This window comes from Callorhinchus milii, unplaced genomic scaffold (genome assembly GCF_018977255.1).
Source record: "Callorhinchus milii isolate IMCB2004 unplaced genomic scaffold, IMCB_Cmil_1.0 Scaffold1, whole genome shotgun sequence".
Taxonomy (NCBI): domain Eukaryota; kingdom Metazoa; phylum Chordata; class Chondrichthyes; order Chimaeriformes; family Callorhinchidae; genus Callorhinchus; species Callorhinchus milii.
In genome coordinates, this window is record NW_024704742.1 from 62,311,906 (window position 1) to 62,326,911 (window position 15,006).

At 43.5% G+C, this 15,006-nt stretch overlaps 1 protein-coding gene across 2 annotated transcripts in view; it reads right to left on the reverse strand.

Annotated features, from left to right (window-relative positions):
• The window catches only part of galnt7 (UDP-N-acetyl-alpha-D-galactosamine: polypeptide N-acetylgalactosaminyltransferase 7), a 69,661-nt gene extending 59,541 nt beyond the window's left edge, over positions 1–10,120 (reverse strand). For both annotated transcript variants that reach the window (XM_007895953.2, XM_042342718.1), the window contains exon 1: positions 9,676–10,120. In XM_007895953.2, coding sequence (XP_007894144.1) covers positions 9,676–9,801 — 126 coding nt within the window. In that variant the 5' untranslated portion in view covers positions 9,802–10,120. The remainder of the gene's footprint in view (positions 1–9,675) is intronic.
• Positions 10,121–15,006: the final 4,886 nt, after the last annotated feature.

Sequence of the window (15,006 nt, forward strand, 5' to 3'; positions counted from 1 at the left end):
GATACTAATTTATACTTTAGATTCAAACTTCCTGTGAAAACATTTATCAAATGTTCTTGAAATAAAGGTACCTATCATTTTCCCCGGTTGTATCCCCATTTCGCCCACATAATGCAGTCAATTCGCTTTACACTATATTCTGTGAAGTGCTTTGAGATATCTCAACGACGTGATAAGGTGCTATATCAAACGCAAGCTTGGTATTATATGATCACATAATTTCAGGGGGGTTTTTTAGGCACTATTTCCCTTTCACAAATTCATGGTGGGATGGATTCATTGCCCTGCACTCCCTCGTCTCTAGGACTCTGCTTCCAATTAAAATATTGCACTATAATAATAATAATAATCCTTGCATTTGATATAGCGCTTTTCACGTCGGGAGGACGTCCCAAAGCGCTTCACAGAACACACTGTAAAGTGAATTGACTGTAATAATAATAATAATAATCCTTGCATTTGATATAGCGCTTTTCACGTCGGGAGGACGTCCCAAAGCGCTTCACAGAATATACTGTAAAGTGAATTGACTGTATATTTGTGGGCGAACGCGGCAGCCAATTGCGCACAGCAATGTCCCACAAACAGTCGTAGATTGAAAATGACCAATTTATTATTGTTTTGGGTTTTTTGGAGGGATTATTATTAGGCGTGTGGAGTAAGGAAACTTGCCCAAGGTTTCGCCCTGACTGGAATTGAACTCAGGTCTCTCACTTGCAAAGCGAGTGCTCTAACCACTGAGCTACAGGACTCCACGAACTCCAGCAATGTCCCACAAACAGTCATGGATTGAAAATGACCAATTTATTATTGTTTTTGGTTTTGGAGGGATTATTATTAAATGTAAAAAGGTATTGATTAAACCAGTCTTAATTTGTTTGTTGTTATTATGAAACTAAGTAACTGAATTTTATAAATATTTCTCTCTTGTTGCTGTATCTATCCTTTTCAACTTGAGTTTGTAAAAACAATTTTAGATAAACATAACTGAAATATTTTGCTACTGCCCCATCCTTGGCTGCTGCCTGCTGATATACGCATAGATCGAAGGCAAAGCAGTTCTGGACACTTTGCTGAGTCAGAAACATGTGACTGTCATACAGCCCTACGTACTGCACCTCTGAGATGAATCTCTTGGTTTCAAAACTGTTATTCAGTCAATTTTTAAACAATATTCCTGTTCTCCAAGCAATCAGCTAATATGTTTCAAGTTTTATGTGCGTCATTTTCTTATGTTTTGGTACACCAGTAGATCCCACAGGATTTAGAACAAAAGGAACATTGCCTCCAGCTCAGAAGAGAGAAAGTGAGCAGTCAGTGGAGGCTTAATTATTTTTACAAAGTGGTGAATAATTGTAATGTACTGTTCAGAAGACAGTGGAGGTAAATTATGTCAACAAATTCAAGAGGGAGTTAGATAGCTATTTTGAAACTGTCCTTCGGGACTGCACTAAGAAAGGATGAAAGACACACATTCTAATCTCTCTTCAATGATAGCAAAATTGCAATGCAGGTTAAGCTTGTGGCGTATAAGAAGTGTCCAAAAAGTTGTCATTCATATTTCAGAACTCTTTGACCTTTTACAAAAGGGTTCCTTTGATTGCTTTGCAAAGTTCTATGCCAAGCAATGAGGTGTATTTATGGTAAAAAGGGAAGGTACCAACAAGGAAGGAGGGCTGTGGCTTGTAGTGGAGAATCTACGCTACCAACCTGTACACACAGTGTGTTAGGCCCTGGGCCTCTCTTGCTGTTTGCTCGACACTGCGACTGTGGGCAGAGTGGCTCCGGATTGTTTCACAAAATGCGTCTCTCAATAGAACCAATTAACCCATCTGCAATTTCCTGCAAAATCTACCAAATTTCGACAAAAGCCCCGCAATTTTAGGCAAACATTTCCACACTCTTCTATTGGTCCAGATAATGATCAACTCGCGACTATTCTCCTTTGGGGTGACATAGGCAAGGTCTCCTTGGGGCTAAGCTCCCTAATTGAATATCCAAATCAAATCCATCCAGTGGTCTCAGTCAACCAGTTGTTGAACCAGGCCGGTGTGTAACCTAAAGCACTGTTGATGACTGACCAATCAGTCTGACATGTCAGGCTTGACCTAGAGGAGCGGACCAGTCACTGGGGAAGGAGAATCTTCCCATTTGATTCCTGTTAATCATGCAAGATAAAGCCCTTAGGATGGTGCTGTTTGGAAAAGTAGTGGGAAGCCAAACAGTGCTTATTTAGTTTGAATTTAGCTTATTAAAACTCCAACAATACTCACATCTCCAAGTCTTGGCTTTTGACAACCTGCACCTAATACTTTTCAGTATCATATAAGCCAGATGGACCTCTCTGGGAAAGTGCTTACTCCATTCCAGGCAAAGAGAAATTTATATGTGTAGCTGCCATGAATATGTGAAACCCTCAGTCTGGTTTGAATACTGTTAAGCATAGCGTTAGGTTTCCTCATATGTCAGAAAGCAGTTGACCAAAACAAAAGAACATTTCACTTAATGGTTTACCTAAACTGTAACCAAATCATTTACACAATGGGTTATACCGGTGTGCATTTCTATGTTACACAATACAAAAACTTTGTTCCAAGTGCCTTACATCCAAGTTAAAGGTCTCAAAACATTTTCTGGTACAGTACTGTAATTCCAATTCAAGTTAATTAATTCTTACTGTCTGACCCACATTGAGACAACAGCGCTGTCTGAAATTTTACAGCATCACTAAAAAGCCTAACAATATCCCATTACAAAGCACCAAGCTATCAATCCAGATTTTTTAATCATACTGATGAATAGAATAAATCTCTTAAAATTACAGATGTCCTGATTTGTCTACTTTTCAGTCTGCTGTACTTATAAGCTTTCTAACTCATAATACTTGGGTACACTGCTTCCAACTCATGATACTGGACGGAAGAGGAAGGTTGGTTCAAAGAAAAATTGCACTGCAGTACAGTATATCAATGCCTTTAGTAGTTGATGGGCAGGCCACCATATATTGCCCAACAGGTCCCCAGTGGCCCGCGGGCCATGTTTGACACCCCTTCTCCATGCACTTCCCTTACTGAAAACACTAACACAGGTTTCAGTAGTGCTATGTATTTCCCGCAGAAGTGAATTTGACGTTGTTCAGTTTGCTCGCAGTCAAGTATGTGGAACAACTTTCACTGGTTTCAAATTCTCTCTTTCTACTCCCCTGTGAGCATTTGTCAGCTACAGAAATAAATGCATAAACTCCACAGAGGTTTAGTGTATAATACATTGTGTTGTGTTTTGGCACTGACCTGAAGAAATTAGATTCAACTTCTATCCCTGGTGGATTTTGCATTAGCAATCACTGCTGGGAGGGGGGTGGGATGGAAGAAAATGTGTCCATAAATTGCTACATTTTATTTTTCCAATTTTTAGCACTCAGTTTTCTTTTTACCAAATTAACTTTTGCAACCACATTCACTATTTAGTATTTTACAGTAAAATCCAGAAAGCACTTTGAAACAATATAAGGTGATATATCAAATGTAAGGATTATTATCTTTCACACCCATGCCACGCTAACACAGGTCAGAAAGGTTAGTAAAAAAGCATTCAGCAGAGGAGAAAACTGGCCCAAAGAACATGTTGCTCAAAGAACTTTGAGCATTGCACCACATCTCAGGGCACCATCAATGTAAATAAGTGAAACTTGGTTTACTCCACTTAAAGATGGAGACTGTAATGCAGGTCAGCAGCAAATGAATCAGACATGCCTCATTTCACACTTGAATCAAAAGTACCGGACCTTCTAAATTGTTTAACAGGATACTGATAATTATTGCAGAGTATTTTCATTGAAGTTGTCAAGCAGCCAAGGCCAAGAAATACAGCAGGTGCATTGCCTATACAGCTGCAAACTTCTGTCACTCATTAACTTTGTTAAAATCTTAAACAAACATTTTTTTGCAGGCTACAAATTGTTCCACCAGTGGGGAGATGGTCAGCTTGCATCATATCTGCTTACCTCGCTCCATACCAATTATCACTCAATGCGTAATAATAGTAATTGCATTTGATATAGCGCCTTATCACGACGGTGAGACATCTGAAAGCACTTCACAAAATATATTGTAAAGTGAATTAACTGTATATTTTGATGTAGTGATGCGTGTCCAAGCTATGGGCAGGAAGTGAGCTCGTGCATTTCACGTTCAGCTGTGTTACTCAACAACGCAGACAGTTACTGATACCTGCTATCCACTTAGTGATGACTCAACCTGCACTTGACAGATGTCGAATAACCATCTAGTGACTATCCTCCTGGGGTGAGGTAAGCAGGTGAGCTTAACAGGCTGGTTCAACTGGCTAGTTTAAGTTTCCACTGGCTCCCTATCCTTCAAGATCCTGGTCCTCACCAACAAAGCCCTCCATGGCCTCGCCCCACCCTACCTCTACAACCTCCTAATCCCCTACCAACCTGCCCGTTATTACTTTAAGATACTGCTGATGATAGATCAGCCTTCAACAACAAGAATACATTTGTATAGCGCCTTTCACATTGGGAGAACATCCCAAGGCGCTGGACAGAGTACAGCATTTCAGACCCGAGCTGGGGTTGGGGGGGGGAAGGGAGGAGAGGGGATAGGGGGTGGCCGATGGCATGGTTGAAGAGGAGGGTCTTGAGGGAGGACTTGAAGGAGGCTAAGGAGGGGGCGAGGCGGAGTGACTGGGGGATGGAATTCCAGAGGTTGGGGGCAGAGTGGCTGAAGGCTCTCCCGTCAATGGTGGGGTGGGTGGGTTGGGGGACGCAGGCCGGAACCGGCTGAGCGGAGGGAACGAGCGGGTTGGTAGCGGGTTAGGAGGTCACAGAGGTAGGGTAGGGCGAGGCCATGGAGGGCTTTGTTGGTGAGGACCAGGATCTTGAACTGGATCCTCTGAAGGATAGGGAGTCAGTGGAATCGGGCGAGAGTGGGGGAGATGGGGTCACGGAGTTTGGTGCGGGAGAGGACATGAGCTGCAGAGTTCTGGATTATCTGCAGTCTGTGGAGGGAGGAGTTGGGAAGGCCGACAAGCAGGGCATTTGCATAGTCGAGGCTGGAGGAAGACATAAACAAGTGTTTCAGCGGCCTGAGGGGTGAGGTAGTGGCGGAGTCGGGCGATGTTACGGAGATGAAGGAGGCAGAGCGGGTCATGGCTTGAATGTGGGGGAGAAATGACAGTTGAAGGCTCATCGGCAAGACTTGGAGGGGCAGACCAAGTAGTCACTGAGGGCAAGGATTCTTTCCACTCAGCTCTTATTAATCCTGTAAGCCAAAGCCCTAACAGATAGGGTGATCCTAGCTGGACAGGCAGTAGATCAGGCATTGTTTTGTGTTACAGGAAAGAAAGAATGCACATTTATTTTAAAAAAAGACGAGCATGATTAAATCGTCATTCGCCTCAAGGATGTTTTAAGATAAGATTGTGCTGAATCAAATATTCTCCGAACATAGACACCTACAGTATTCTGCTGATCTAGTGTACTTTGGATTTCTTCTCTCCAGGAGACAATAACTAGCTGGGCATCTCCAATACCTCATTCAAGTTGCCAATCTTCATGTGTTCAGTCTGGACAATGAACACTGGCCGCTTCTGACAGGAGTGGGCCAATGACAATTAAGTCAGATCCCATCTGTATATATACACTGTATAGGGTCAAGTGAAGAAACCTTTCTTTTTCCCTCTAACCTGGTTCCCCCACTGCTGCCTAACCTGAATTCATTTTTTTCAGAACAAACTAGAGATCGAACCTGGCCCTTTCAATTTTGATCTACGAAAGTGTTAAACAAAAGTGCAATCCGAATAACATTTAAAAATTCAATATTTAATTCAGACCACTGAAGGCAAAAAAAAATTTTCACTGGAGGCAATAAATAATCATATCGGTAGTCTAAATCTCCTGTTTGATCTATTTGATCAAGAGAAGAAGCTCAAATTTATTGATGAAAGACTACAAAAATCCATACACACATAGAAAGAAGTTAGATGATACGCAAACAGAACGCATAGAATATCTGCAAACAATACTCAACATGTAACAACAAAGATCATCATTGCTGCTTAACACAGAAAGAGTAACAGAAAGAAATCAAATATCTGAGTAATTATTAAGGCATAAATTAAAACATAATCTATTTGATACACGTGATTTTCTAAACTGCGCCAGCGTAGCTATATATCTATCATCAGAAGTATGTCATTTGGTTATAGCTTTGAAGTACTGTTTCAACTTTCAAGATGTGAGGCTTAGTGGTGGGGGGGGAAGGGGAATGGAGAATAATATTCAGACGGTTTGATCTTGTTTTGTGCCTGTAGCCTTAAAAACACAAGTTGTTATCGTTATAGCAATGCTCAATAAGAATAATAATTATGATCTTTCCATTTGATAAGTATTTTAGCATGTCACTGAAATGCCAATGTGCTTCACAGGATTTACTGCAAATTGTAGTGACTGTACTTGCAGGCAAACACAGCAGCCAATGTGTGAGGGATCCTGAGAGAAGCTCCCTTCTCTTTACGAATAACACACATGTTCAATTGTCAAATAACAGACAATGTCTCATGTGAAGGAAGGAATATTGAACACACAGCAATACACTGGAGTGTCAGCTTAGATTATGAGTTAAAAAGTCCCAACGTTGTTCTTGAACAATGTTAATCTGGCTGTTATTGGCACTATCTGTCGGAGTTGCCCTCAGGATCCCTCACACATCGGCTCCTGTGTTTGCATCTGGTTTCATCTGCCTGTTCAGGTGGGCGTTAAAGATCCTATGGCAATATTTGTGCAGAGAAGGGAATTTCTTGCAGTGTGCTGGCCAACAGTTCTCCAAATAAAATTGGTCATTCACTTCATACAAAATTGCATTTGTATAGCGCCTTTCACATCGGGAGGAATTGTTTATAGGATATTGCTGTGTGCTAATTGGCTGCTATGTTTGCCCACCAAACACAGTCACTCCACTTTGCAGTATATCCTGTGAAGTGCTTTGGGACGTCTTCCCAACGTGAAAGGCGCTATACCAAATATAAGGTTTATTATTAACAGCTTGACAGACACACAGAGGCAAGGGCTACCGAATGAGTGGGGCTGACATATGTTGTCAATACAATTTTGTGTCCTTGAAGCACAAAAATATTCCTGCCAGAAAATGATTAGTTGTGATATTAGATTTTTTACTGTAGCTTATTGACAAACACATTTGAAGTTGGGCCATTTGCTAATTCAATTTTAAATATGCATTTAAAAATATATATTTCATAAACAATGAATAATCACGGTTTTCAATCGTTCACTCTTGAATAACCCAACAAATTATTTTATGACATGATTTATACCTTTTTTTTCTTAAAAGAACAAGATTGTTAACTAGTGTAGGCTCTCTGTGACGTGGACAGAGGATTCTGGTAAATATCACTTAATCTTTGTGTGGTTCCTTCCCAATGCAGGAATGTTGTGTAAATTAAATTGTCTTGGGCTGAACAACTTGGCTTGAGCAATATAGATTATAAATTCATACAGAGGGTGGAAGAAAGACACCTTTTTGTTCCCACACTTTGGGCTATTTAGAGAAACAGCCAACAGGATCGGCGCTGCTTACGCAATCATTCTTAAAAGCCCATTCATATTAAAATATCATACGTTGCTGGTGCAGATTAGGTGCCGTGTTTGTTCACATAACATCCACTTTGTTTTGTAACAAATTTTACTTTGTGAAGCGCTTCAATTTACTAAAGTTTTATGTGAAACAGGAACTATTTCAACCCGCGTTTGTAATACTGTATTATAAGATTATTGCAATTGGGACCCAACAGGGAAAGTAGCCCGTGACCATTGGTGGTGGGGGGATGAGATGGGGGGGGGGGGGGGGAGGAAGAGAGAGAGAAAGAGGGAAGGAGAAAGAGCGAGAGAGAGAGGGAAAGAGGGAAGAGAGAGAGGAAGAGAGATAAAGAGAGGCAGGGAGGGAAGGATAAAGAGAGAGGGGGGAGGAGGAATAGAGAGAAAGACGGCAAGGGAGGGAAGGAGGAAGAGAGTGAGAGGGGGTTAAGGAGGAAGAGAGAGAGCGAGAGGAAAGGAAGAAGAGAGGGGGAAGAGAGAGAGTGAGGGAAGGAGCAAGAGAGAGGGAAGGAGGAAAAGAGAGAGGGAAGGGGAAGGAAGAAAGAGAGAGAAGGAGGGAAGGAAGAAGAGAGGGAGGGAAGGAGGAAGAGAAAGAGGGGGAAGGAGGAAAAGAGAGAGAGAGGGAAGGAAGGAAGAAGAGAGAGAAGGAGGGAAGGAAGAAGAGAGAGAGGGGAAGGAGGAAAAGAGAGAGAGGGAAGGAAGGAAGAAGAGAGAGGAGGGAAGGAAGAAGAGAGAGGGGGAAGAGAGAGAGTGAGGGAAGGAGGAAAAGAGAGAGAGGGGGAAGGAAGGAAGAGAGAGAGAGAGGGAAGGAAGGAAGAGAGAGTGAGGGAAGGAGGAAAAGAGAGAGAGGGGGAAGGAGGAAAAGAGAGAGAGAGAGAGGGAGGGAAGGAAGAAGAGAGAGAGAGAGGAGGAGAGTGATATCTGACAGCAAAAAGGCATTCGTTCTGGTTTCAAAACGTTACACTATGAAGTCCGGCCTCAGCGAAACGAAGGAATAGCGAAGCTGACAACAGCCTGAACGCCATCCGCTTCCTCCTCACATGGAAACACTCACAAACTGTGCTGTCGGGGGGGGGGGGGGGGGGGGTCGGAGACGAGACTGGACGGGGAAGCCTCGGGCCTCGCGCTGCCCCGGGCCACAGTCACCGTTATTTTTAAAATAGATCTTAAAAATGTTTGCTCGTTTGGGGGTTTTTTTTTTGAAGGGAAACAAGAGAATCGGCACATTTGTATTTGTCTTAACTCGAGGCAGGAAAAGGCGGATGAGAGGTGTGCGGTGTATATGTATGTGCGCGGATATCTAAACGATACGCTGTTTAGAAATAAACCCCGAGGCTGATGTGCCGGCGTGAAGCGGGCCCCGCGGTCACCGTCGCCATGGCAACCGGTTTAAAGAGCCGCAGGAGGCCGGGCGCGCGGCTCCCACAGAGAGGAGGCGGGGCAGCCCGGGGAGGGGAGCCCGGGGAGGGGAGAGGAGGGGAGCCCGGGGAGGGGAGAGGAGCTCGGGGAGGGGAGCCCAGGGAGGGGAGCTCGGGGAGGGGAGCTCGGGGAGGGGAGCCCAGGGAGGGGAGCCCGGGGCAGGGAGGGGAGCTCGGGGAGGGGAGCCCAGGGAGGGGAGCCCGGGGAGGGGAGCCCAGGGAGGGGAGCCCGGGGAGGGGAGCCCGGGGAGGGGAGCCGGGGAGGGGAGGGGAGCCGGGAGGGGAGCCCGGGGCAGGGAGGGGAGCCCAGGGGAGGGGAGCCCGGGGAGGGGAGCCCGGGGAGGGGAGGGGAGCTCGGGGAGGGGAGCCCGGGGCAGGGAGGGGAGCCCAGGGAGGGGAGGGGAGCCCAGGGAGGGGAGCCCGGGGCAGGGGGGGAGCCCGGGGAGGGGAGCCCGGGGAGGGGAGCCCGGGGCAGGGAGCCCGGGGCAGGGGGGGGAGCCCGGGGAGGGGAGCCCGGGGCGAAAGACTAACCTAACCCGGGCCGGGTAGGGCCGTGCCGTGCTGTGCTGTGCCGCCCTCCCGAGCTGAGCCGTGCTCCCCACCATCACACTTCACATCACTCACCATCAGCCGCTCGAAAGGGTTGTCCTCGTCGCTCTGAGGCGAGAGCCTGGACCAGACCACGATCAGACCCAGGAAAGTTCCGATGATCAGCAAACTCCGTAAAATGAAACCCAGTTTCAACCTCATTGCTGTGGATCGCGTCTTTCTCCCTCCTCCTCCTCCTCCTCTGCCGCTCTCTGTCTGGACGTCTTTATTTTAACTGTGCTCTCGGCACACTGTCTTTACCATTCAATCGCAGACACACACACACACACACTCACACACTCACAGCTACGGTATCCCGGGGCTTTGGGGTCGGGAAAGAGAAACCTTTCGATTAACAAAACGTCAAGCGGCAAAGCTCAGGGTTCCCCGCGCGACAGACATCGGGACCGGGAGAGCCGTTTAAAATCAAGTGGGGAAAACTACCAAACCCCCTCCCTCCCTCCCTCTCTCTCTCTCTCTCTCCCTCCCTCCTTCCCTCCCTCCTTCCTTCCTCTCTTTCTCTTTCGATTTTAATGATCTTCCCCGAAGCAGCTTTCTGTGACTGCTGCCCCCTCTCGCTCTGTACAAGTAAAGAAGCCCTTTCCTTCCCTCTTCCCCTCCCTCCCTCCCTCACACACTCACACACACACACACCTTGTTGCCCAGGATGTGTGTGACCCCCCCCCCGGCAGCCCGTTGGCTGTTTCATTACGTGGCTTCTACGGTTGATTGTCAACGTGTCTACTTTCTCCATTGCTGAGGAGGGAGTGAGGGAGGGAGGGAGAGAGGGGGTTGGTCACCCTCTCACCACGTCTGAACATGGCTCGCCCTCGTCCCCGCGAAACGTGTGCCCCTGTTATACGTCTGCGTTTCAACGAGAGCGCCTTTCGCCTTCTCTTCTCTCTCGGGAGGACCCGAGAAAAAAAGAAAGCGTCGGGGGGACAAGCAACCGGTCTCGGTGCGGCTCTCACAGGGGCTTCACTCCCCACTTGGGCGGTGTTTTTTTTATGGGGGGGGGGGGGAGTTGTTCACGTTTGATGGTTTCGAAAATAAAACACGTCGAACGATTTCTTACGAGAAACTCACAGCAGCGAAGCATCAAAAATTAAAGAGTTTGACGAGTTCTCTGTGCCACTAAATGTTTTTACTTGAGTGGAGTGATTCTAGACCCGGGGGGTGGGGGTGGGGGGGGGACGTCTTTCCTACAGTCTGAAAATATTAGATTTTTTTTTACATTATTCTATTATTTTTTAATGTAGAATTGTGACAACTGAAATACTGCCATCTGTCAAATATTTTGTAAAAATAATAGGCCCTGCATTGGAAACTTCTTAAAATCAGTCTTCATTTGGAAGCTATGATTCTTTTTTTTTAAAAAAAAGTGCAAAAACCTTCCTTCTTAGCATCTTCCCAAATATAATTGATGAAGGCACGAAGTCGGATGTTTGCATTGCCTCGCGTACACTTTTATGTGGGTTTTTCTTTTAACAGTACAAAAAGGACATTCGGTCCATCGTGGATAAACCAGGTGAGTCCCTTCAGCCCTTGTACCGATTATTTTTGGGGGGCAGACAGGTGTCATACACATCCAGAAACCCAACGCCATGGTTAATTGTACCCGAACCAAATTGAGAATTCCATGCATCCCACCTATAGATGGAAATTATAGATGGAAATTCCAGAGATGTTTATTGGAACGGAATGCACACTCTCCCTGTAGGGACGCATCCCGTTTACCTAATTCCGGAAAGTATCAGGTACAGGTTGGCAAGAGCCAAGCCTTGGGGACCCCAGATTGTGTGTTGTGGTACTGCTGGCATGTAACCGGCTAAAACTACATAGCTTGCTATTGAGAGAACTTTCTGGGAAGGTTTCCCACTGCTTGTCGAGCTAGGACCACCCTACCCGTTAGAACTTTGACTTACTGGGTTAATGGGAGATCTTAATCAGATCTTAGTACACATCCAGGATTAAGTCATGTACTCTTGATGGTTCCCAGGTATTGCATTAGGGCCACATGAGGCACTGGACAGTCATTTGGGAATTAATGAAAGTAACATAAAGAGGTTTTCCTTAAGCCTCCTGAATTTCGAGGCAGCCCAGCTCATCGGTAAGACCTGTAAGGCAAAGCAGTCAGTGGGAGCAGGGCTTCTTCACACTCAGCTACTGTTCATCTTGCAAGTCAAAGCCCTAACATAGTCCCAGCTGGATAAGTAGTGGGAAGCTTGCCAGACAATTGTAATTTATGCGGTATTAGCTGGTTAACTCCAGCAATACCCCCAATGAACACTCTGAGGTCCTCAAACTTTGGGTTTTACCAACTTGCAGCTAATCCTCTCCAATTTAATAATCCTTGCATTTTTTTTGCATTTGAAATAAGGCCTTATCACGTCTTCGAGATGTCTCAAAGAGCTTCACAAAATATACTGTAAAGTGAAATTTACTGTATATTTTGTGGACAAAAGCTTAAGTAACCAGAGTGCAGAGTGTTCATTCCATTCAAGACACAGGGAAATTTCCATGTGGTGATGGGTTCCTGCATGTCACCTAGCTGACAAATCAAAAAACAAATCAAAAGAGAAAATTTTGAACAAAAAAGTGGAAAAACAAGTTCCTTGAGTTTTTTTTAATAAATAATAAGTATAAGTAATATTCTCTTAACATTTTTATATTCTGTTCTGGTCAGGAACATTGAACTTTAATCCTAACGAGTTTCCATCCTCTTGTAATATTAGCTTTGGATAGATTATTTGGGGAATTGTGTTTGTCCCTCAGGTTCATCAGTAATTTAATGGATGTCAACAAAACATCTCCTTTTTATTGATAACACTCTCCATAGAGTAGTAAATTTCATATCTGAAAAAACAAATAAGAACTGTATTGTGAATAGTGAGTGGACAAATTAAAGTGTGATCTTCAACATTCATGAGATCAAATCAATTACAGTTCTATTAAGAAATCTTGACTGAAGAATCTTTACCCACTCATTTCAGCAAGCACCTCTATTCAACCTTAAATGTATAATTCTTCATCACATCACAAGTGGCAAAAAGATAGAAAAGATGGCAGAGAAGGAATTCTCAAGATATATTTACCTTATTTACTTCAGAAAAAAACCTTATTGATAGAATTCTGAAGTCTGTTTGGCAAGCTGCAGATAAAACCTCTCTCTTCCTTTTAGATCTCAGTACTATCTGAAGCCATGCAGATGAGTGAACCTATGAGAGTATCTGCCTATATCCCAGAGTCCACCCTCTACAATATCGAAGAAACGTGATCAGACTGTCAGTCCATTGCAAGATTATAACTGGAGCAGTGTTATAAGGATTGCTAAAATTTAAAGCAGTCCTCCTTATTTATGGCATGAACACATGTTGGTGAAACCTTCAGTATCAACTGTATATCAAACCAAATATTCTTCATGAAATTTCAGAAACAAAGTTTCAAATACCATATCTCTTGCCTTACTCTTCTCCAACTATTAGTTATTGAATGTATTTTTGTCCCTTACATCCAGATATTTAATTTTGGAGAGCTCAAAAATAGAGAGCATAAATATAAGGTGGCTAGTTTAGGAGGTTTTTCCTGTAAGGCTCTTTGGGACCCTTCTCTCGACTTGAAAGGCATGTAATAATATTTTTATTATAAAGTACTTCTTCACATAGAGGGTGATGAGAATGTGGAACCCACTGCCGGAAGCTGTGGTTGAAGTAAATAGCATCAATGTATTCAAGAGTAAATGTAATGTGATGCTTCTTTGGAGTAAAACACCAGCTCGGATGAGTTAAACTGTAGGGCCTGTTTCTGTAGGATATCACTCTATACAACTCTATGTAAGTATGTAACCATCTACGTCTGTATCAGAACTTGTAGCAAGTTTCCAGGTCTTTTGAACTCCCAGAGACCTGTGGTAAATTACTTGAAACTTTTTTTGCTGCTTAATATACAAATGTAGATTACATTTTTCCAACCATGTTCTCCCTTGCCACCTTCAAGACCCATCTCAAGACCCTCTTCGACCGTGCTTTCGATCTCCCTGCTTCCACCCCTGCCCTCCACCCTCCCCCACCCTGACCCCCAGCTCGGGTCCATAACTGTCCAGCGCCTTGGGACATCCTCCTGACGTGAAAGAGGCTTTACGAATGTCATTTTGTTGTTGTACATTAAAGCTCATTCTCCAACTATTGCTGTGCTGAAATTGACTCCTGCATTTCCTTCCAGATAGTCGCTACACTGTACATTTAAATTACAGTAAATTAAGACTGATTTTAAGATGTTTCCAAAATTCTGTGTGACTTTACATTTTAAGACCATGTCATTAGGCTAAGCATTTTATATATAAATATATATAATGTATTGTAACGTTTATAGTATTTGATATGTTCTTGTAGCTCAGTGGTTAGAGCACTCGCCTTGCAAGCGAGAGACCTGAGTTCAATTCCAGGCAGGGCGAAACCTTGGGCAAGTTTCCTTACTCCACACAGAGCCTAATAATAATCCCTCCAAAACAATAATAAATTTAATAATAAATAATAAATTTCAATCCACGACTGTTTGTGGAACACTGCTGTGCGCAATTGGCTGCCGCGTTCGCCCACAAATATAGTCAATTCGCTTTACAGTCTATTCTGTGAAGCGCTTTGGGACGTCCTCCCGACATGAAAAGCGCTATATCAAATGCAAGGATTATTATTATTATTAATATTGATGAATCTGAGGGAAGTTGACTATTGGGGAACAATGTATTTTCTTCTTTAACTTTTTTCATAAAAGTGGCCCTGAGTCAATTAAAATTTACAAGCATTTGTGTTGTTGGAAAGAGGTTGCACCATCGTTGACCTCAATACCTATATCCACACAAATGCGTTTGAACACGTATCACTAAATAATGATCAGGAATCATTGACAAGTATTGTTATTTCACTCTCAGAATATAGAAGAAGCCTTAGTAATGTATCATTCATGCAGTGAAAAATGTTTCTGTCATATATTTTGAAAACTGTTATAGGAATCAATTAATTTACAGCCTCAGTGAGCTTTACAGCATCCAAATACATTCTACATAGTTACATAACATAGAGTGTTTTATATAATGACATATAAATTTGTTGAACTGAATCACATTCAACACAAGTTATGTTTCCTACTCAACATAAACAGATTTACAATTTCTGATATCATCAAGGCCCTCTTGGAATACAGCCTTGTGATGTACTGTTATTTTAAATATAATGGCAAGCAATAGTGTTTTGTGACATATTGTGCTATATTATAAATCAATAATATTGATTGGATTGACTTACAAATTTAAATCAAGCATACACAAGCAAGCAACTGATGAAACAGCTATTATTTAAAATAAAACAT